The sequence below is a fragment of the Theobroma umbraticum genome, unplaced genomic scaffold (genome assembly GCF_002168275.2).
Source record: "Theobroma umbraticum cultivar Fairchild unplaced genomic scaffold, ASM216827v3 scaffold_130.0, whole genome shotgun sequence".
In the NCBI taxonomy this organism is placed as follows: Eukaryota; Viridiplantae; Streptophyta; class Magnoliopsida; order Malvales; family Malvaceae; genus Theobroma; species Theobroma umbraticum.
Genome location: NW_018397264.1, coordinates 6569114 through 6591257, shown reverse-complemented (window position 1 = coordinate 6591257; position 22144 = coordinate 6569114). Strand labels below are relative to the sequence as shown.

General features: G+C 38.5%; 2 protein-coding genes across 2 annotated transcripts; both read left to right on the top strand.

Annotated features, from left to right (window-relative positions):
- Positions 1–517: 517 nt before the first annotated feature.
- Positions 518–1632, top strand: LOC110422295 (xyloglucan endotransglucosylase/hydrolase protein 2-like). The gene is made up of 4 exons (XM_021436156.1): positions 518–701; positions 801–901; positions 987–1174; positions 1251–1632. The coding sequence occupies exons 1-4, from the start codon at positions 518–520 to the stop codon at positions 1630–1632; spliced, it is 855 nt and encodes a 284-aa protein (XP_021291831.1).
- A 1201-nt stretch (positions 1633–2833) lies between these two features.
- On the top strand, positions 2834–22079 carry SYD (P-loop containing nucleoside triphosphate hydrolases superfamily protein). Its single transcript, XM_021434732.1, has 33 exons — positions 2834–2965; positions 3369–3489; positions 3600–3661; positions 4662–4777; positions 4896–5684; positions 6209–6444; positions 6683–6849; positions 6971–7035; positions 7115–7702; positions 7916–8091; positions 9091–9188; positions 9340–9525; positions 9635–9815; positions 9899–10081; positions 10202–10245; positions 10398–10454; positions 10570–10666; positions 10764–10936; positions 11033–11246; positions 11428–11553; positions 11645–11734; positions 11964–12080; positions 12194–12274; positions 12591–12698; positions 13155–13324; positions 13933–14011; positions 14100–14174; positions 14382–14479; positions 14587–14694; positions 14961–15018; positions 15136–15366; positions 15477–16695; positions 16798–22079. The coding sequence occupies exons 2-33, from the start codon at positions 3382–3384 to the stop codon at positions 21804–21806; spliced, it is 11109 nt and encodes a 3702-aa protein (XP_021290407.1). The 5' UTR covers positions 2834–2965; positions 3369–3381; the 3' UTR covers positions 21807–22079.
- The last annotated feature ends 65 nt before the right edge of the window (positions 22080–22144 follow it).

Genomic DNA, 22144 nt, shown 5'->3' with positions numbered 1-22144 from the left:
TTTAATTTTTCAAAAATTTTCATAATTATTGAAAAAATTCATGATTAGTTCATGTATCAACCTCCAAATCTTTTGGGTGGGGATTCAAAGAATAATTGTGTATAATAATATTAGTAGCTAATTAAGATGCATTCTATGGTAAGCCACAAGTCATGTTCATGATGAATGTACCAACGCCTAATTAATGATAATTGGCTGTTATGTAACGGCTTTATCCTTCCTTTTTCTGCCTTGTTTGAGTAAGCAACATTAAATTATGAATGTGGAAAAACACTTAAGCACATCAGCGAGTATTAAATGAAACTAGCTGACATGTGAAATCCAGATAACCAAGTTAGTGAATCAAAGAAAAAAAAAAGATAATGGGTTCTCTATTAAACAATCAAATGAATATAACATTATCAAAATAAAAAATTCTGTGTTTAAATAGGATTATATATCCAGTAGCATGTCGAATGACCAGAACAACAACCTAAAGTGTTGAGATTTTGCAGGCACTTTGATCACACTCTTGAAAATGTCTTCTCCAATGGATTATTGCTTGATGGGTTTCTTCGCATTTCTTGTTGTTTTTGTTGTTCATGCAAATGCTGCTTGGGGTGCTCCGTTTGAACAAAATTATATGGTTGAATATGGAAGTGATCATATCCAGTACTTTGAAGGTCATACACAAGTTCAGCTTACTTTAGACCAAACTTCAGGTCATGTCATGTGTACTCGAATCTGATATTCGTACCAGGGTCTGATTATCCTAGAAGGATTTGTAATGTTGATGTAGTGCATTTGGATATGTATTACAGGGTCTGGGTTTGGATCGAAAGCAGGTTATGGCTCTGGGTTCTTTCAAATGAGAATCAAGTTACCAGACAAAGACACAACCAGAATCATCGCTACCTTTTACGTAAGATGTTGTCCTACTCATTCGTATCATCATAACCATGAACTCATATCAATATGAGTTGTTAATTTGGATTGTTGTTATGCAGATCATCTCGGTTACAAGTATCCATGACGAAATCGACTTCGAGTTCTTGGGTGGAAATGAGATTTTTCTCTTACACACAAATGTTTTCACAAATGGCGTAGGAGGGAGAGAACAGCAGTTTTCATTCTGGTTTGATCCCACAGCCGATTTCCATACATACAAGATTCTCTGGAACGAACATCAAATTGTGTAAGCACACATCCCCATTTCCATTCCTGATGAATCCAACCAATGCTTCAGTGATTAGTTTTTGGTAAATTTCCAGGCTTTTTGTGGACGAGACTCCCTTAAGGGTGTTCAAGAACATCACTGACTCCGGTGTAGGTTACCCGACGCAGCCTATGCGAGTGGAAGGGACCATATGGAGTGCAGACTGGGCATCAAACGGGAAGCCTGTGAATTGGAGCTCAGCTCCCTTCCAAGCCAATTACCAATGGTTCGGCATCGATGGCTGCCAGGCTCAAACTCTCAACCCTCAACAATGTCACTCTCCTGACTTGTTCTGGAATGGACAAAAGTTCTGGGACTTGGACGCGAATCAAAGAAAAGCTTACGAAAATGTGAGAAACAAGTTTCTGAAGTATGACTATTGCTTAGATAGGGCCAGGTACCCCAACGTTCCACCCGAATGTCAAGTCAATGGCTAACTTAACCTGTGATGTGTCCCAAAGATCTAGGAACCCGAAGGGGGAAAACAAGAAAAGCAAAAGGAAACAAATGGGGGTTTGATTATTTAGTTATAGTTTCTTGTTTTCATGCAAATGTATATGGTTCCTAGAAAAGGTTATAAAAAACATATGTTTTTCTATGTTGGTGATGAAGTACGGATTGCAAATTTGTGTTAATTTTGAATTAGTTTCAAGAAAAAAAAGTATTTTAAATAGCATTTAATTTCAAATAAATCGTCAAATTAATTCAAATATTATTTATGATTCGATATTGTTTGTTTTTACAAATCTTTCATAATTGAGCTTAAGTTATTAATGTGATCCGATTCGACTTAACTCAAGTATGATTGACTTGATTGATTATCTATTTACTAGTATTAAGTTGGACGTAAATACAGATATGATAAAAGTTCACACATTTTGATCTTGTGTATTTGTATAGAAGAAAAACTAACAAGTAAGATTTAGATATCTTAATACAAGTATTTAAATCTTACAAGTGTTTTGATATATTGATATAAATATTTATTAAATTAAAATTAAGATGTAATTCATTAAATTGTGTCTAATTGATAATATTAATATTTTTTTCAAATTAATTTGAAAATATAAAAAATAATTCAATCGTGTCAAAATCAAATTTCAAAGTTTCAATATTAATTAAGTAAAGCTTGAGCTGCATTTAATTTATTAATTGTTATATAATTTTTTATTTAAAAAATATAATTGGAATTTCCCTTCTTCAAATTAAAAAAAAAACTTGAGTTCATTTGACTTAATTAGATCTTTCTCTCCTTTCATTTTTCGCTATTTTTCATGTACCAATTGCCCAAACTCATCAATGAATGAATGAAATCCTTGTCATATTTCCATTTTAACCCTTCCATGGTCCATTATTTGACCAAACAGATTAGAAAAAAATTTAGGAAAGTTCATCAATTTGATTATCTGGCTGCTTTAAAAAAAAAAAAGATTATCTGGTTAAGTGGGTGTACCCATGGGCCGGGTCGTAAGCCATTGATTATCTGGTTAAGTCGGTCGACCCATGGGCCGGATCCTAGGCTTAGGCTAGATTCAGAATTTTCAAACGAAAAAGAGTAAAACAGTAATTTGACAAAGAAATTCCGACACGTGTGAGGTTAAAGGTACGTGCTTGGGGAACCTTTTGCTTACGCTTCGTTTTTTCTCATTCCTGCAAAACCAAAACTTCCCATCTGTTTTTCCTTTCTACTTTACTTTTAATTTTGGAAGTTTAACATTCGAGCCGCTCCCTCTATGTAGCTCACCTCTGAACTCTTCGATCTCCGATCAGGTAATTTTCGTCGTTTTTCTCTAACCAATTTCTCTTCGCTTAGGGTTTCTTTTTTGTTTCACCGCTAAAATAAATTTTCCGCTAAAATTAAAGAACATTTCTCGAGAAACAAACAATTTGCTTGATAATCTGCATTAGTGTGTTGGATAAGTTAATTTTAGAGCTTAATTTACTGATTTTCAGATTAATTTTAGACCTGAAAATGCGGTTAATGAACTAGGAAATTTAAGTCTCCGTTTTTTGCTTTTATCGGTTCTATTTTTTTGTTTTAATTTGTGGATTTTCAGTTTGATTATGACTATACATATGGAATCGAAAATTTGGCATGAAAAAGTAGAGATTAAATCTAATAGGTTGGGACTGATAAATTTTTATTTGCTTATTGGCCTGTTAATTTTGTTAGTTCATAGGTGGAGATGGCGTCTTCTTCGCATAACGTGGAGTTGGAGGCAGCAAAGTTTCTGCACAAACTCATTCAAGATTCTAAAGATGAGCCGGCAAAGCTGGCAACAAAACTTTTTGTGGTACGTGTAGTGTTGGGTCAATTAAGTGGTCTTTATTGTGCACTATTTAGCTCTAAATTTTATATACCATTTATATGGATGCTGATTTTTATTATCCGCGGGTGTTTCAGATATTGCAACACATGAAATCTAGTGGGAAAGAACATTCAATGCCGTTTCATGTGATATCGAGGTAAAGTGTTTTTGACTTATTTTTCATCTGTTGATTTTTATTAAGAATTCTTATCAAAAGACTATCAGATTTTGTGAATTAGGAAGAGAATGTGCTGAAGTTATTTTCATCTTATATGAAGATATGTATTAGCAAGTTGAGTTAATTCAGATAATCATGGATCTAAAAAATAAAGTTGATTGACTGTGCATCTTTTACTTTTTTTATCAACAGACACTTGGTTTGTTAGTTTCAGTTGTCTTTAAAGGGATGCGAGAGCCTTATATATTTTTTATTGACGGTGAATAGAGTGTGGAACTATTTTGGTCTTTATTCAGGTAGTCATGCAACTTTTGAGACACCTTTGTTGACTAGTGTGTTGTCTTCTGTTATCAGGGCATTAATTGCCCCACCATGCATATGGTTGGAGATAAGTTATGTAGGTCTCAGTTAAAACATGGTGTTTTACCTTGGTTCATCCTCTTTTGCCCCAAACCGTGCTGTTCTTACTTTTTTCCTTGCGGGTAGAACTGTGTTTAATATTGCACTAAGCAACACATGCTTGAACTAAAGAAGAAATTAGAGTTTAAATTTTGCTTCGTTTATATACATGGCAATTGCTATGTAATTTTATATAGTTTACTCCAAGATTACGTTGTTAAATTTCCTGGCTTGGATTAGAGTGTTCTGAGCTGCAATAAAGTTACTCTCACCTAAAATTTAAATTGCAGAATATATATATATATATATATCCTCATTCTCCCTTTTTTTTTTCCCTGTATTTTATATATCTGCCTATGTACTTGGGTATGTCTGCTATTTGCATTTGTTTTCTGACTTGTCTAACAGTTGTGTTAACTTTTATTTCTCTTTGACCTGTCTCTGCATAGTTGCAGTGGAGTTTGGAACTTACTATAAGAAGATCTAGATCTTTTCTAAGTCAAATTTTCATTGTATATGTCCACCCCCCCTTCCCCAAAATTTTTGTGCTAGTTTCTCTGACATAATTTTCTTTTTTAAGGGCAATGGAGACTGTTATCAACCAACATGGTCTTGATATGGAGGCTTTGAAGTCATCACGAGTGCCTCTAACTGGTGGTTCTCAAACAGTGGATTCAACATCTGGACAATATGCTGGTAAATTTCTCTTAATCAAACTTCATTTGGCTTCTCATGGCAAATCATTTTACAGATGTGTCCTTGTCATTGCATGGCATCCTGAACTAACCATTTGTAATGGGACTCTTTTATCCAGGGTCTTCTCAAGCTGTTGGAGTTCCAAAAGATTCTAAAGTGGGATTGGCCCAAAATGAGATGTCAAAAATTGATCCATTTTCATCCATCAGGCAGCCTGTTGGCCCTAGCATTACTGGACACGAGTATTATCAAGGAGCTGGAACTCATAGGAGTAGTCAGTCTTTTGATCATGAAAGCCCATCTAGTTTAGATGCTCGGTCTGCTAACTCGCAATCGCAAGACAAACAAATGAATCAAAATGATAGTATAAAGGCTGCAACTAAGCGAAAGAGGGGTGATTCATCATCACCATTGGAACCAAATTTTGACAATTCCCAGCAACTTGATTCTCATAATGCTGTGACTGATCTAAGGAAAGGGAAGATGAATAAGGCTGAACCATCTGGCCCTGCCAACTACAGCATGGTCCCGAGTAGTGGGCAAATGGAGCATTTTGCATCCTTACCTGGTAATATGAGATCAATGCTTAGAGGTAGACAGGATGGTTCAATTGTACCGGAAAATCTAGTGGATACGACAAACATTACCAATTTGATGTCTCGTGCTCCTAGTTCAAAGTATCCTGAAGAAGTGGAAGTTTCCTCCACTCATAATGTTCCTGGACAGCAGCAAGGGGGAGTACTTGGTTCACATGAAGTTTTTCCTTCCAGGGGTGTATGGAATCAGAACAAGGCTGGGTTACCGTTTGACAGATCTCAACTTCACAGATTTCCTCCAAATGTTGTTTCTGGCAATATGACAGCAGAAATTCCAGCTCAGCAGTCAATGCATACAGCTCTTGTATCAGGTGAGGTTGTAAGATAGAAATAATCTCTGTTTGTTTGTTAGATAATTTTAATGGACATGGGTTTATGTAGGCTGGGCTGCATTTCCAGTTTTCTCTAGACACAAAGGAGAAAGAAACCTTAGCTTCAAATTATCTAAGTTAGAGAGTCTGTACTCTGTTTCTTGATAAAATCCTTTATCGTTTGCTCTTTACCTCTTTCTTTTTCTTATATAGGTTTATTGAAGTTTAAATACATCTGGGACTCATTTAGGTCTTGATTGTGGACTACATTATTAGGCATCTTGGATCATGTTTGTATTCTTTGGGCATTGTCCGCTCAAATGTAAACCTCGACCATTGCCCTTCTCTTTGAGTAAGCTATATTTGACAATGACTCATTTTCTTGTTGTTAACAAGCTATAGAGGGAAGGTGAATAATAAATTTGACTGAGCTTAGACATTTCTTAAAATGGTGGCCGAATTTCCAAAACATCTCTTCAGTTAGTGAAAAAGTATCACATTGATGGTATTGTTTTAACTTTCAGGTGCTTTTGGGAAGGTTCAAGGAGGACTGCCTGCCACATCTAACTCATATCTGTCAGGAGAACTAGCATTCTCAGGTCCAGGCCAATTTAGTGGCTCTGAGAGTCAGAAGCATGGGTTTTCAAAAGGTTCTGTAACAAGTCCTGATGGGTTATCCACGACACTTTCTGCTGGAAAAGTTTTGGAACATGAGGGAGGAAGTTTGAATATGTTAGCAGATGCAAATAAGATAGCTCAGGTAGTCAATATTGTTTTTTTTACCTTTCCATACACCTCCTTTTTTAAGTCACCATGGCTTAAATAATGGGAATAACAATGCCTTTTTGGGGCCTATATTTTGGCCTTTCTGGGAGGAGCCGGAGTTAAAGTTTGGATACTGATGCGATGATTAGACTTGTACTTCTTCTGGAAATGTTGCTTTGTAGGCCATTGATCTGTGTAATGAATTTGGTGGCATTTTTTTGTTATTTTTGTAGGTTGGGAGGCAAAATAGTGCCTCAGAAATGACTATGCTTAGAGCCACAGCTCCGAGAGATATGGGAAAGTCTCCTGTCTCCCAATCTGCCACGTTCTCTGGCATGCCTTTCAAGGAACAACAGTTGAAACAGCTTAGAGCCCAGTGCCTTGTCTTTTTAGCTTTCAGGTATGTAGTAATGTCTTGCAATATATACTACTATTTATAATTGGAGTGTACATGGTAAGAATCTTTGTTGTGGTCTGTTGTTTTTCATTTTCTGGTTTAACTTGTGGTTTTCCACTTGTAGAAATGGGTTGATGCCAAAGAAGCTGCATCTAGAAATTGCGCTTGGAAACATTTATTCTAAAGAAGGTAGGTTTTATTTATTTTGCAACTTTCATTTTCAGCAATCTTTACTTTTTTACTTAGTAATCATCAGTTGGCAATACAGATGGTCCTCGCAAAGAGTTAATTGACACTAGAGGCAAAGCACAGACGTCCAATGAGCCAAGTAGCATATCTGAAGTTGCAATGCCGTTTGGAAGGATGAATAATGCACCTCCAGGTTCCATGTCTACTGGAAGATTCCCAGAGGCTGATTCCTTGTCTAAAGAAGCAGAAAAGTTAAAAATGGAGGAGAGGAATGGCCCAACTTCTGATTTTTCTGCAATAGCAGATGAAAGGAAACATATTCTAGCTACAAGGAAGGCAGAGGCTGAAATTCAGAGCCTAGAGGCAGTGGAACCACAGGCATATTTAACTACAATGTCACGGCAGCCCGAATCTGGTACTATAAAGGGTGGTTTTACTGTTAGTAACCCTGTGGATGGCATGGAGAATGGCCATCTGCAACTTGGAAAGGGTGATCAAGCCTCTTCTGTCATTGGTGCTAATAAGCAGTTGAACCCTGAAATGATGGGCTGGTCTGGAATTGGCTGTCATAATGAGGTTTCCAGAGCATCTCTGCCAGCCGCTGCTGTCCAGCATGATTTGGTGCTAGAGAGAAAAGATAATGCTCCTAGTCAGTTTCAAAGTCCTGGTAATGTTACTGAATCAATATCCTTTATGCTAATGGCCACTTATCTTCTTATCTATATATAGCTTTGGGATTGAAGCGATCATCTATAAGTCTTATAGACTTAATAAAGTCAACGTTATCCAAAATTCACTGAATTTCAAATAAGATTAATCCCAGCTGGGTCCATCTTTTGGGTTGATGACATATGAAGAAATTGTGTCTGTTTTACCACAGAGCAAGATGAGGAAGGTATATATGCATTAACTGATTCATTGCCTTCGCCAAAGCATACTATGTTGGAGAAATGGATTGTGGATCAACAAAAACGGAAGCTCTTAGCTGAGCAGAACTGGGTTCTAAAACAGCAAAAAACAAAGCATAGAATTGTTACTTGTTTTACCAAACTCAAGGTTTGTTGCCAAATTTGTTCTCAAGTTCTTAATACCTGATTATAACCTTGTTTTTTCTTCTGATTTGTCTGTAAAAGCCATCATGCGGTATTGTTAAGGATATAGTTATTGTTTGCTCAAATATTTGTGCACTGCTATAAAAGGGAAAGAAAACGTATCTTCCCCCATCTGCCCATTGTGTATAAATAACAAAAGTGGAAGAAAGATTCTATAATCGACCGAAATTTCTCATTAGAATGAATGAGACTTGGAGTAGAAAGTTAAACTTTAAGAAGAAAGACCACCACATATTTTTCTATTCTGTTAATAAAACAACTTTCCACTTTTATTTTGTATGTACCTCATTTCCTATCAGACAAAACAGTTTTGGAGGATATTTTCTTTCTCAGGTCTATATCTTTTTGTGAAAGGGAGCTGAACAGTTTTATATATGGCTTTAGAATTTAGAGTGATGTTGCATCATAGTCTGTGACTATGATAGCAAAAGGGATTCATCGTTAACATTTCGGTAAAGCCATCTTATTGGTTAGAAATTTGTGATTTAGGACTTAAGCTTGCAATGAATATCTGTACGCATGTTCAAAGTTATGTGAAGTTGATCTTTTGTTGCATCAAAATAATTGAGCGAAAAGGTCACTAGATAGTACCATAACTAGGAGGTAAATCAGCCAATGAGGACTTTGCACATCTTGAGAGATTTTTTCTTTTCTTTTCTTCATTGACATTGCATATTAGTTCTGGTTTTTATTTTGTTTTATTTTTCTGAACTATGTGTTGTTAGGAACTCATTTGTGGCGTGCTGCCTGATGCCTTATGATGTTGTGAAATTTTTTCTCTTTTCTGCCATCCAACATATGTGGTTCTTTCCTTTTCTTCAATGTCTTTTGCTTAACTTTGTTTATGTTTCCCACACTAGGAAGGTTGACAAAATGCATGGTTTGATAATCGACTTAGCATTGCATGTGCACATGTTTTTGCAACTAATTCACTCACATGCAGGAAAATGTGAGCTCATCTGAAGATATATCTGCAAAAACCAAAAGTGTCATAGAATTGAAGAAACTCCAATTATTAGAGCTCCAACGTCGCCTGCGGAGGTAATTGACTTCAAATAATTCCCTCTAGTTGTTATCTTTTGTATTTCTTATCTTGTTTTCTTGCTGCCAAGGATGTAGCTAAGCTGGTTTGGCTGTTTCCTTGGTCTTGTTATGATTTTTCATTTGACATGTTCTTCCAACTATTTGGCAGTGATTTTTTGAATGATTTTTTCAAACCAATTACAAATGATATGGAACGCCTGAAATCATACAAGAAGCATAGACATGGTAGAAGGATAAAACAACTTGAAAAATATGAGCAGAAAATGAAAGAAGAGCGACAAAAGAGAATTCGTGAGAGGCAGAAGGAGTTTTTCAGTGAGATAGAAGTTCACAAGTATGTCCCACATTTGCTTTTTTTCTTACTGTTAAATGCCTTTCTCTTAACTGGTTGCTTTAAATAAAAGTACATCCTTTCTAATTTGCTTGGTAAATTGAAACCCCAGGGAGAGGCTGGATGATGTGTTTAAAATTAGGAGAGAACGTTGGAAGGGTTTCAATAAATTTGTGAAGGAGTTCCATAAGAGAAAGGAGCGTACACATCGTGAGAAGATTGACAGAATTCAGCGTGAGAAGATTAACTTGCTCAAAATCAATGATGTGGAGGGCTATTTGCGAATGGTTCAGGTTAGCTTAAGCTTGCTAGTCTTTACAAGTCCAAGGGTTTCATCTTACTTATTCTTATTGAATATCGTTGTTGGTATTTCCAGGATGCTAAATCAGATCGTGTTAAGCAACTATTGAAAGAAACTGAGAAATATCTTCAAAAACTTGGATCCAAGTTACAGGGGGCAAAGGCTATAACAAGCCGCTTTGAAAATGATATGGATGAGATGCGAACTGCAAGTGTTGTTGAGAATGACACTGGTATTGAGAATGAGGATGAGGCGAAGGCAAGTTTGTTTCCTATGCATTTTCTGGAGTTGCTTTCTCTCGTTCCTTTTCCACAAGGTTTTACTTATCCTATTTTCTTATAAATGTTTAAATTTCCTTATCATCAATCTGCTCTGCAGCATTATATGGAAAGCAATGAAAAGTACTACATGATGGCTCATAGGTACCAAGATTGCTTCTTTATCTCCTGCTTCATTTTTTAACGAATGAAACTTTGGATGTCTTGAGGTCATTTTGTTTCAAAATTCTTTTCTTATTTAGCATTGAATTATTTGTAATTGCTGAAAATTTTACAATCAAAACTGTTTTTTTCAGCATAAAAGAAAACATCAGCGAGCAACCAACATTCCTTAAGGGTGGAAAATTAAGAGAGTAAGTAATATATGCACTTTGCCAACAATATATATTCTTTTGGGAAGAGCTGGCATAGGGAGTGCGGTTTTCATTCTCTTGTTTGAGATTTCTTAAAATTGCCTCTGACGGTCAGGTACCAGATGAATGGCCTCAGGTGGCTGGTTTCACTATACAATAATCATCTGAATGGCATTCTTGCTGATGAAATGGGTCTTGGGAAAACTGTTCAGGTATTTGTGGTTCTGAATCTATTCAACTCTGAATTGCTGTCTATAATATGATTCTGTTGTCAAATTTTTACATTTATGGTATTATGTGTTTTTGTAGGTTATTTCTCTTATTTGTTACCTAATGGAAACCAAAAATGATAGAGGACCATTTTTGGTGGTCGTACCATCTTCAGTGCTGCCTGGATGGGAGTCAGAAATCAATTTCTGGGCCCCTGAGATAAATAAAATTGTCTATGCTGGGCCTCCGGAAGAGAGGCGTAGATTATTCAAGTAATGACATGTAGACATGAATAAAAACCTTTCTTATCCTATTCCTTTTTGTTACTTTACATTATCTGTAAGCCTGGTTCTCCATTTCTGTTGCAGGGAGAGGATTGTACAGCGGAAATTTAACATTCTTCTGACAACATATGAGTATCTAATGAACAAGCATGATAGACCAAAACTGAGCAAAATACACTGGCATTATATTATAATTGATGAAGGTCATCGGATAAAGAATGCTTCTTGCAAGTTGAATGCGGACTTAAAGCACTATCAGAGCTCTCACAGATTGCTGTTGACTGGAACACCACTACAGGTTACAGATAATTTTCTTGGGATGTTTCTTTTTTTCTTTTTTTGTATTTTTACTTTTGTAATGGACACTTGCAGCCATTTCCTTGTTGGTGACCCAGCTGTGTTTTCGGCATTTTTTCCCTTTTGAGTTTTTGGTGTTGATGCAGTATAAGGACTAAATTGTACCTTATTTCTTTATGTAGAACAATCTTGAGGAGTTGTGGGCACTGCTCAATTTCTTATTGCCTAATATTTTTAATTCATCAGAAGATTTTTCTCAGTGGTTCAACAAACCATTTGAGAGTAATGGGGATAATTCTGCTGATGAAGTAAGTAGTGAACTTCTTCCATCTAGCTACCAACATTATTTACTGGATTATCATTGAACATTATGTGCTTATGCTGGTTGTTTTTGACTAGGCCCTACTATCTGAGGAGGAAAATCTGTTGATCATAAACCGTCTTCACCAAGTTCTTCGACCTTTTGTACTTAGAAGGCTCAAGCATAAGGTTTGTATTTACAGGGATATTAGGTTAGGTATCATTTTTTCAATTGAATATTGATTGTCTGTGAATGTTTTTATGTGTCTCATTATAAACTAACACTTAACTTAGAACTTAGGAAATATTGAGGGGAATGATATCTTGAAGTCATTGTTTTGTATGGTATTAAGATGCTCAGAAAATTTAAAATTCTAATTTGCTAAATGTTTTTCTATCTTCTTCTTCCTTTTGGTAGGTTGAAAATGAACTTCCTGAGAAGATTGAGAGGCTTATAAGATGTGAAGCTTCTGCTTATCAGAAACTTTTGATGAAGAGGGTTGAAGAAAATCTTGGTGCAATGGGAAATTCAAAGGTTTCTTTTGGAAATTTGATTCTCTTTTATTTCCATGCAAAGCTAAAAAATTTGTAATCAATTACCATTTTAGACATTTACTATTGCTAATTCTGATCTTTCTTCTTTTGCAGGCTCGATCGGTGCACAACTCTGTTATGGAGCTTCGTAATATATGTAATCATCCATATCTCAGCCAGCTGCACGTGGAGGAGGCATGTCCCTTTCCTATACACTAATGCTTAGTTTGCTTTTGCTAAAAAATTGTGGAAGATGAAAGATAAGAAAATATAAAATGGTCTCCTTTCCAAAGCTTCCTATGGACCTTTTATTTCTTTGTGTAATTAATTCTAGAACAAATCAGTGGTTTTTTAATATCTTTATTTTATGTGATAAGTTGGAACACTCAATAGTTAAAGATAATGTGGTTCCACTTGTTTGCTTTCGTGTAGCGAACTAGGGGATAAGTAGTTGGCTGGTATAAGTTTTGCCTCTTCTGGTGAAACCTAACTCTTGGATCAATTTTTGTAGGTTGACAATTTGATACCAAGGCATTATTTGCCACCAATTATTAGGCTTTGTGGGAAGCTGGAAATGTTAGATCGACTACTCCCCAAGTTGAAGGCAACTGATCATCGGGTACACAACTCTTCTTATATGGTTTTGTTAGGATCTAATAATTTGTAGAAGCTGCCTTTTGATGCATTATGATATTCTAGTAGGCTGTTTGGATAAAAATTTGTGATGCTGAGTTTGGCCTTTGGTCCTTTTTATTCTATCTTATTGACTAATATTGTTGCTATATTCTAGACATTTTGTGTTGATTTTTCTTGTGCTTTCATTTTCTGTTTGTTTTGTTCCTCTTCATTTGAGATGGTGGTGCCATTTATGGTAGTTTTCATTCTATATTTAGCCCTCTTTGTTCTTTTGAATCTTGGTGGAATGCATAAGAAGCTGTGTTAACATGACCATCTATAATTTTCCAAGCAAGAACCTCCACCTCTCTTTCTCTTTTAATGCATGTTTGTAAATATTATAGTTTTATTTTGAAAATAATTTCCTTGAAGATTTACTCCTTTAATTTGAAATTTGTAGGTTCTTTTCTTTTCCACGATGACTAGGCTGCTTGATGTTATGGAAGACTATCTCGCCTTAAAACAGTACCGCTACCTTCGGTTGGATGGGCACACATCTGGGACTGATCGGGGTGCGCTTATTGAAAAGTTTAATCAACAAGATTCCCCCTTTTTCATATTTTTGCTCAGGTAATTTTGTCTCCTAAGTCCACACAAAGAAAAATGAAGTCATAGGGAAAGTATACCCACCCCCCCACCAAAAGGAAAAATAATGAGAAAAAGGGTCATCTACGCATGTAGTGATTCTGACCTGCACTGGCTTTTTAAATGAGAATGTTCTTTTAGGGATTGAGATAAGGGATTAAAACGTTGTAGAGGAGGAGTGTAAGGAGAGAAAATTCTAGTTCAGAAGTTTATTGGAACTCAGGCATGTTCTTATATTATCTTTTATTCTATTTTGTCTTGGGGGATAATATATGGTAGGAGGTTGAGACGTTAAAGGGGATGAAGGACTTAAATTTTGGATGTCTAATATGTAGTAGGCATCTTTCTGAAGTTAGACGTTAATGTTTTAGACATCTTTTTTTTACCTACAAACCTCACTGTTGGAAATTGCCCTTTCACTTCTGGCGAAGGTTTGGGAGGTTGAAAAGAACTTAATCTACTGGAAGAGGGTAAGATGAGACTGGGAGTCCTTGCCTAACTAATTACTGGTTGTTAGGGTGTGTGTGTGTGTGTGTGGGTATGCTGTTGTTTGACTACCAAGTAAAGTTCTGACATTTGAACATTGGTATCAGTATTCGTGCTGGTGGTGTTGGAGTCAATCTTCAAGCTGCTGATACTGTGATCATATTCGACACTGACTGGAATCCACAGGTTGTATGGAAAGTTAATTTTACTTGATTAGAGTTTGTTTTGTTATTGGTTTTAATTTTTGACTTTTATTTTTTTGGTTGGTCCTCAGGTTGACCTGCAAGCACAAGCAAGAGCTCACAGGATTGGCCAGAAGAAGGATGTGCTTGTCTTACGTTTCGAAACAGTATGTTTGAATTCACTAAATAATATTTGGGGTCAAGTACCTTTTTCCTGAAAGTATTATACAAATTTTTGATAGTAACTTGCTTTTTTTTTTTTTATTTTGTGTTTCTAGGACTACTTTAAGATTCATCTTTTCCTATTTCATGGGGGTTTTTTGGTACCTTGAATGCTGTTTGATAAAATTATTAACTATATTTGCTGTGATAAGGTTCAAACTGTTGAAGAACAAGTCAGAGCCGCTGCTGAACACAAATTAGGAGTTGCTAATCAGAGTATCACTGCTGGCTTTTTTGACAACAATACAAGGTAAATTGGGATGTTTGTTGAGCTATAGTTTACTGCATAGAGTACAAGCATATTCAAGATGGTTTTGGCTCATGTTCTTAAGGATATTTTTGTGATTTTATTGACAGTGCTGAAGACCGTAGGGAGTACTTAGAGTCCCTCCTCCGAGAGTGTAAGAAAGAGGAAGCTACTCCAGTGTTAGATGATGATGCTCTAAATGATGTGTTGGCCCGCAGGTTTCGTTTTAGATTTTTTTCTTTTTATTTATGCATCTGGAATTGACTGGTGAAGAATTCCTAATACAGATAACAGATTTTGAGCAGTCAGCTTTGTCTGCTCTAGGCTGCATGCACTTGGAAATCACTGCTTTTTCCTTTTTAGATACTTTTGAGTTTTTGTACTGAGCCAGTTTTAGCATGAAATTACTGTGCAATAATATTTATGAGCTTTTATTGCTCACATGATTTTGATATCAATTTTTTTTGCATGTCGACTGATACAGTGAGTCCGAGATTGATGTATTTGAATCAGTTGATAAGCAAAGGCGGGAAGAAGAGATGGTATGCATACAAGTCTCTTAGACAGGCTGTTTCTTCAGTTGATCATGTGCAGCATAAACATGCTTGGCCTGTGGCTTTGCTTCTGTTTTGATGCCAGCTATTTTAATGAACATGCAGGCAAAGTGGAAAAAGTTGGTATTGGGATCAGGGATGGACGGCTGCAAGACTTTACTGCCTTTACCATCTCGCCTTGTAACAGATGATGACTTGAAAGAATTTTATGAAGCAATGAAATTGTATGATGTACCAAAGACTGGGGTGCAGCCTAATGTTGGGGTAAAGCGGAAGGGTGAAAATCTTGGTGGTCTTGATACTCAGCAATATGGGAGGGGAAAACGAGCAAGAGAGGTTTGTTGGTTGTCTTTAATTTTTTTTACCGCCTTGCTTGGTGTACGAGCTGCCTTTCTAATCAAATATGAACTTTGGTTTATATTAATCTTAATATTTTGCTATACTAGGTGCGATCGTATGAAGAGCAATGGACAGAGGAGGAGTTCGAAAAAATGTGTCAAGTTGACTCACCTGAATCTCCTAAATTGAAGGAAGAAGCTGTGGAGAGGAACTTGCCAAAAGATGCTTTAGTGGAGACTGTTAGTAGCACAGAAGCTCATGCTCCAGCTCCACCACCTCCTCAACCACTTCCAGTGGAGCCTGCACAGCAGCCACAGCAGCATAGCAAAGATGCAACACCACCATCTAAACGGGGCCGTGGAAGGCCAAGAAGAGCAACTGCAGATAAATCTCCAACTACACAAGTGCTTCCAGCACCTTCTGGAATCAGCAAAGTGGATGCCGGGTTACAGAAAGTGGTAGAGTCTAGCTCCTCAGCATCCCCTGCTCCTGATCCTCATAATAGTACAGGAGTTTCTCAGAACTTGCAGCCGAGTATGCCCTCTGTTTCTACTACTCCTGATCAATCTAATCCACCTGGATTCTCTCCGACAGTGCAATTAAAAGGACAAGGTCGAAAGGCTCAAACTGGAGGACAAGCACCTCGTCGAAGGGGAAAGAAACAAGAGCCAGCTTTCAGCACTGCCATCGATGGTTTAGCTGGTTCTCCCCCAAAACTGGATGAACAATCTCAGATTAAATCAGTTAATCCAGCAGATAGTCAAGCTGTCACTATTAGTGGAACTGTCCCTGGTGTTTCCAGTGTTCGCAAGACCGAGTGCCCCAATCAATTGCCCACTTCTGCAGGTGTGGATTGTACTAGTGGAACCAATCATCCTGCTGGTGCCGGGATTAGTTTGAACTCTCAGTCGACTCCTACTGCCTCTGGTGCACCAATCACTCAAACTACTCCTCCTTTGCATACTGTACCTGTCCAAGTTAAAGGCCAAGGCCGTAAGGCTCAGAGTGGGTTAGGACCACCTAGGCGTAGGGGAAAGAAGCAGGCACCAATATCAGCTGCTTCTCTGGATGTTTCAGCTGGTCAGGATTCAAAATCAAATCCACAAGCACAGGATAAATCTGCAGATGGATTTCCAAATAAAGTCATTGCAATGAGAGGTTATCAAGAAAATGACACTTCTGATGTGACAAAGCTTATTCAGGAGCAAGCACAGGGAACAAAAACAACTGCTGCGATAAGTGCTCAGGATCAATATTCTACTGAATCACAAAGCAAGCAGCCAGTAAGCTCACAGGCAGTGCATAATAGTACCGCCATAACCCTTGGTAAGAACGTTGCATTTTTTAATCTGGATGAAATTGATGCATCATTTAATTATTAATTCAATGGATATCATACTGTAAACTCAATACGTGAGACTTCTGCAGGTCCTGCTGTTGTACAAATTCAAAATGCTGATGTGCATGAGAAGGCTTCTGTGATTACGGAGGTTTCACCTGAATGCAGCTCTCAAAAATCAAAGTCTAGTGAGGTATGTGATAACCAAGGTGGTGCTGTACCAGTTATACCTGTATTAAGTGATACCTCAGTTGAAGTGGTAAAGAACCAAATTTCAGAAGATAAAGTGCATACAACTATTTCAACTGTGAAAACAGCATCTTCAGTTGCTGGTGCTACAATGGATTGTTTGCCTTCATCAGATCCTTTAGAAGGTGCCAATAAAACCATGCCTAGAGCCATTGCAAAGATTGTTCCCAGCTCTCAGCCTTTTCCAACTTATGCTCCTGTTGCTTCAGCACCTCAGTCTGTTGCTTCTTTTCCTGCTGAATCTGTTCAAAGTAAAAGGCCAGGTCGAAAGACCACAAATAGGGCAGAAGCACCTAAGCGTAGAGGACGGAAACCTGTGATTCCTGACGCTTCATCTGGTCAGGACTTGAAAGTAAATTCTCAACCCCAGAATAAATCAAGGGATTTATTTGTCAGTAAAGCTCCTACAGTGAAGAGCAGTCAAGATTCTGGCCCTCATGAACTGGCAAATGTTACTCAGGTACATGCATCTGAAGTTCATTCTCCTGGTGCTTTAGTTGGTCATGATTCGAAGAGAAAAGTGACTAGTGCAATTCCATTTACTCGAATTCAGACTGCTGATGTAAATGACGTTGCCCGAGTGATGAAGGAGATTTTTTCTGAAACCTGTTCATCAAAAACTAAAGTTGGTGAACCTGCTGGGAGTGAGGGCAGGAATACTCCTACTGCACCATTATCAAGCAAGACACTTGAGGAGGTAACCAAGAACCAAAGTTTAGATGGTAAAACATGTGTCAACTCACCAGCTCATGACAAAGCTGCTGCAGCTTGCGATGTTCCGACTGAAAAAAATACAAAGCAGGCTGAGACCAAAGCTGATGCAAAAGAACTGGAGGACAACGCATCTCTTGTGGTGAAGGACTTTGCTCAGAGAGCTGATTCTTTGAAACCTGAATGCAAGACCCATACCGGCTTTGACAACATTGCAGATTCGGGACAAACTGCAAGTGAAAATTCAGTTACAGAGAGTAATATGGAGGTTGATAGTACATGTCCTCTCAATGCTGGTGAGAAGAAAGATGTCTCTCAAGGACCTCCTGGTCCTGGTGGTGATCACACAGGTTCTAGAGCTCAACCTGACCCTCCGGGTCCAATGGACCTGCCTCAAACTGCTGAGAGTGATAAAACCAACATAGAGCCTGCTTTTAAAGAATCTCCTAAAGCTGATAATACATATGATAATTCCAGAGCGGTTCCATCTGTTTCAGGTGTGGCGGAGCCTTCTATTATTGACTCTGAAACCAAAAAAGAAAGTCCTGGTATGACTGAGATTTATCCTGGGAATGAAGTAGAGCCTTCTTTGAAAGAATCTCCTAAAGCTTCTGATGATAATGGTAGAAGTGTTGGTCTTAATGGTATTCCTGCAGAAACATTGGATTCAGATCAATCTGCTGTTAATTTGAGTGGCATATCCTTTGACAAGGCAGACTTGCCTTCTGTAGTCATAAAGTGCTCTACAGAAGCCATTGTTGTTGAACGTCCAGAAGTTTCAGAAAACTCAGACAACCTTGGAGCTACTGATGTGGTGGAAGGTACTGCTCCAACCTGTGAGACTGCTATTTTGGATGAGGCTCCTGTTGACAATTCCGATGTGGATGGTCAATTTGGTGGCGGTGAAGCTAAGGGCGACCCTGTACCAGAACCTTTTCTCTCTACTGCCACTGATTCTACTGATACAGAGCTTGTTCCACAAGATGGCGGGGCCTTGCAACAACCACTTGTTGTTAAAGATGGGGAGGGTGATGGTGTTGAGATTCACAATATGGAAGTAGATCCCTCTGAAACAGATGTGCCCTCTCTGAAAGATTTTGCTGTTGAATCAGCCAGTAGGGATCCTGCTTCAGAAGTTAATGGTGGTAAGCAACTGTGTGCAGAAGTTAAAAGTACTGAGGGTGATTATGTTGAAGTTTGTGATGCAGAAGTTAAACCCTCAGAAACACAATCATCAGAGCCAGCTATGTCACCTCTGGAACTACCAGTTCCTGTGTCTGATATTTTACAGGACAAGAATATTGAGGAACACAGGACAGATGCTGATGCAAACAAATCAGAGGAGAAAGCTCCTGTTGTGGTTATGACCCCTATATCAGAAAGTGTTTCTTTAGTTTCTCGGTGCCAGGCTGCTATTGGCGCTGAGAACATTTCGGATTCCAGAAAGCTTTCATGCGAAAACTCAAACACTGAGAGCAGCATGGAGGTTGATTGTAAAGTTCATCTCAGTGCTTGTGAGAAGGAAGATTTTGCTTCCCAGGGATCAATGAGTCCTAATGGAGATAGCACTGATGTGACTGACGGGCCCTCTAGCAACCAAATAGAGTTATCTGTGGCATCTCCTGGTAAGGTAGAACCTCCTCAGTTGAATAGTTGCGGAAATAAAACTGAGATCTCTTCAATGTCTCCTTGTGATGTTAGTAAACTTGAATCTCTCATAGACCCTACAAATGCAAGTGATGTTCGTAATCATTCTGAAGCTATCTCATCTGTTTCTGTTTTGATTGCGCCTAATGTGGCCTGCTCTGAAGACAAAGAAAAATCTTCCATGGAATTTTCAAACTCATTTTCTCTTGATACTATTTCTCCAAAGGCTGGTGTTGCTTGTGATTATTCTGGAGTGACTGCAATAGTTCCTTTGAGTTCAGATCATTCAGTTGCTGGAAGCCTTCCTGATCTGGCGATTCCATCTGAAAACGGTGCAGAACCTTCTGCTAGAGAGTCTTTAGGATCTTCTGCTATCAATGTTGAAAGTGCTGCAGGCACTCCAAATGCCATCAAATTTCATGATGTTGCTGATAATCCCAGAGAGTCTTTACTTATTACCATGTGTCCAGATAAGTCAGGCACAGTAGACATACCCGCTATGCTTGAGAACAATTCTGAATGTGAAGCAGAGCCTTGTCCAGATAAGTCAGGCATGGTGGAGGCACCTGCTATGGTTGAGAACAATTCTGAATGTGAGGCAGAGTCTTTTCCAGATAAGTCAGGTGTGATGGAGGCACCTGCTGTGGTTGAGGACAATCCTGAATGTGAAGCAGAGCCTTGTCCAGATAAGTCAGGCATGATGGAGGCACCTGCTATGGTTGAGAACAATTCTGAATGTGAAGCAGAGCCTTGTCCAGATAAGTCAGGCATGGTGGAGGCACCTGCTATGGTTGCAAACAATTCTGAATGTGAAGCAGAGCCTTGTCCAGATAAGTCAGGCATAGTGGAGGCACCTGCTATGGTTGCAAACAATTCTGAATGTGAAGCAGAGCCCTGTCCGGATAAGTCAGGCATGGTGGAGGCACCTGTTATGGTTGAGAATAATTCTGAATGTGAAGCAGAGCCTTGTCCTAATAAGTCAGGCATGGTGGAGGCACCTTCTGTGGTTGAGACTAATTCTGAACGTGAGGCAGAGCCTTCTTTGGAATCTTGTCAAAAAGCTTCTGCCCTCGATGTTGAGAACCTTGGAAGTGCTGCAATGTCCAAAAAACCTGATGTTAATGATGTTCCTCTTGTGACTTCAAGTATTTCTCCAAGTCCTATTCATTCAGCAATGGTGGAACTTCCTGACATTACTGAGAGTGAATTGGGAAAGACAACAGAACCTTCTTTGGAAGAGTCTTTACAATGCTCTGCCACCGAGAGAGGAAGCCTTATGGCCCTAAGTGTTTCCACCAAATCACATGCTCTTAGTGATCATTGTCTGGAAGCTGCAGCTGCTGAATGCTGTGGTGAAGCCTTTATTGGAGGTCCTGAAGTTTCACAAAAATCTAATGATCCTGGAGCTACTCCTGTGGTGGCTGATACAACAGTAGGTGACAAACATGTTTCACATCAGGCTTCTGATAATGTGGATGGTCCAACTAGTGGGAGTGAAAATAAGAGGGACTCAGTATCAGACCCCATACACCTGGTTGCTTCTGAATCTACTAATATAGAAACTATGCCAAAAGATGATGAGTTGCAAGTGCCATCAGCTGTTGAAAGGGGTGATGGTAATTCTGTTGATGTTAGCAATGAGGAAGTAGACCCCTCTGGACAGCTAATTTCCTCTATGAAGGATTTTGCTGCTGAATCTGCTAATGTAGATCTTGTTCCTGGGGATCATGGTGAAGTGAAGCCCTCTTTGGGAATTGAGAGTATAGGGAGTGATCATGTTGACAGCGATGCTGACCCTGACCCTTTGGAAATAGAAGCATCCATCGAGAAAGATGTTGTGGGTGTACCATCCGGCATGGAGCTTGTTCCTGGAGATCACAACAAAATGCATCTTGAAGTAGTAGTTGCAAGTACCGAAGGTGATAATATTCAGGTTGGAAACACAGAAGGTGACCCCTCACAAGCTCATGCAACTTCATCAGAATTTACCACCAAGGAATCCCCAAATGGAGAGCATGTTCTAAATGATCAATTGCAAGAGCTCCCGGGAATTGAGAAGATGGAGGCGGACAATGTTGAGGCTTCTACTATCGGACTAAACTCTTCTGAAGCACAGGAATCTTCACTGCAATCTGGCGATTCTGATGATAGAGAGCTTGTTCAGAGGTCTGAGGTTGATCTAGTTGAGCCCTGCAATGTGGAATCAGATCACACAGAAGGACCATCCTCATCGCAAGTCATCTCTGATGCATCTGCCAATCCAGAGCTTACACATAGCGATCAAGTTAGAACCGAGCTTCAATCAGAAGATCATAGTGAAGCTTCTCAGCCGCCTGAAGTTGAAAGTACCAATGTCTCCAATATGGAAATAGATCCCACAGAAACAAAAGCTTCTTCACCAGGTGGGGATGAAACTGATGTCTCCAACATGGAAATAGACCCCATAGAAACAAAAGCCCCTTCATCGGGTGCGGATGAAACTAATGCATAGATTAACTCGGGATGAAGCTAGAGTTGTGTAATGGACAGAGGTGTCATTCTTTTGATCCCCTTCGCAGTGGCACACTGAATCATTGTTTCAAATTTGTAGATATTTATCTAATCTTATCTCAGTTGTAAATACCTCCGCTCTTTAGCTGTAAGCCTGAGCATTAGCAAAAATTGGTTACTTTTACTTTGCTCTCTTCAAGTCCAAGGGTTGAAAGAATTTAGAAAGGAACTGCCGAGCGGTATAATGAAGTAGCTATTAGCTGATCTTCCCTCATATCCCCTTTTCGTCTCTCATTCTTTAACCTCAACTTCACATGCCATTAATTATTAATACAGGAC

Bases quoted from the DNA above. Each gene is read 5' to 3' on its own strand.
- LOC110422295 (XM_021436156.1), top strand. From the start codon at position 518: ATGTCTTCTCCAATGGATTATTGCTTGATGGGTTTCTTCGCATTTCTT. The intron at 702-800 runs GTCATGTCATGT...TATGTATTACAG, and splicing joins TACTTTAGACCAAACTTCAG to GGTCTGGGTTTGGATCGAAA. The intron at 902-986 runs GTAAGATGTTGT...GTTGTTATGCAG, and splicing joins GAATCATCGCTACCTTTTAC to ATCATCTCGGTTACAAGTAT.
- SYD (XM_021434732.1), top strand. From the start codon at position 3,382: ATGGCGTCTTCTTCGCATAACGTGGAGTTGGAGGCAGCAAAGTTTCTG. The intron at 11,554-11,644 runs GTAAGTAGTGAA...GTTTTTGACTAG, and splicing joins GGGATAATTCTGCTGATGAA to GCCCTACTATCTGAGGAGGA. The intron at 15,367-15,476 runs GTTTGTTGGTTG...TTGCTATACTAG, and splicing joins GGGGAAAACGAGCAAGAGAG to GTGCGATCGTATGAAGAGCA.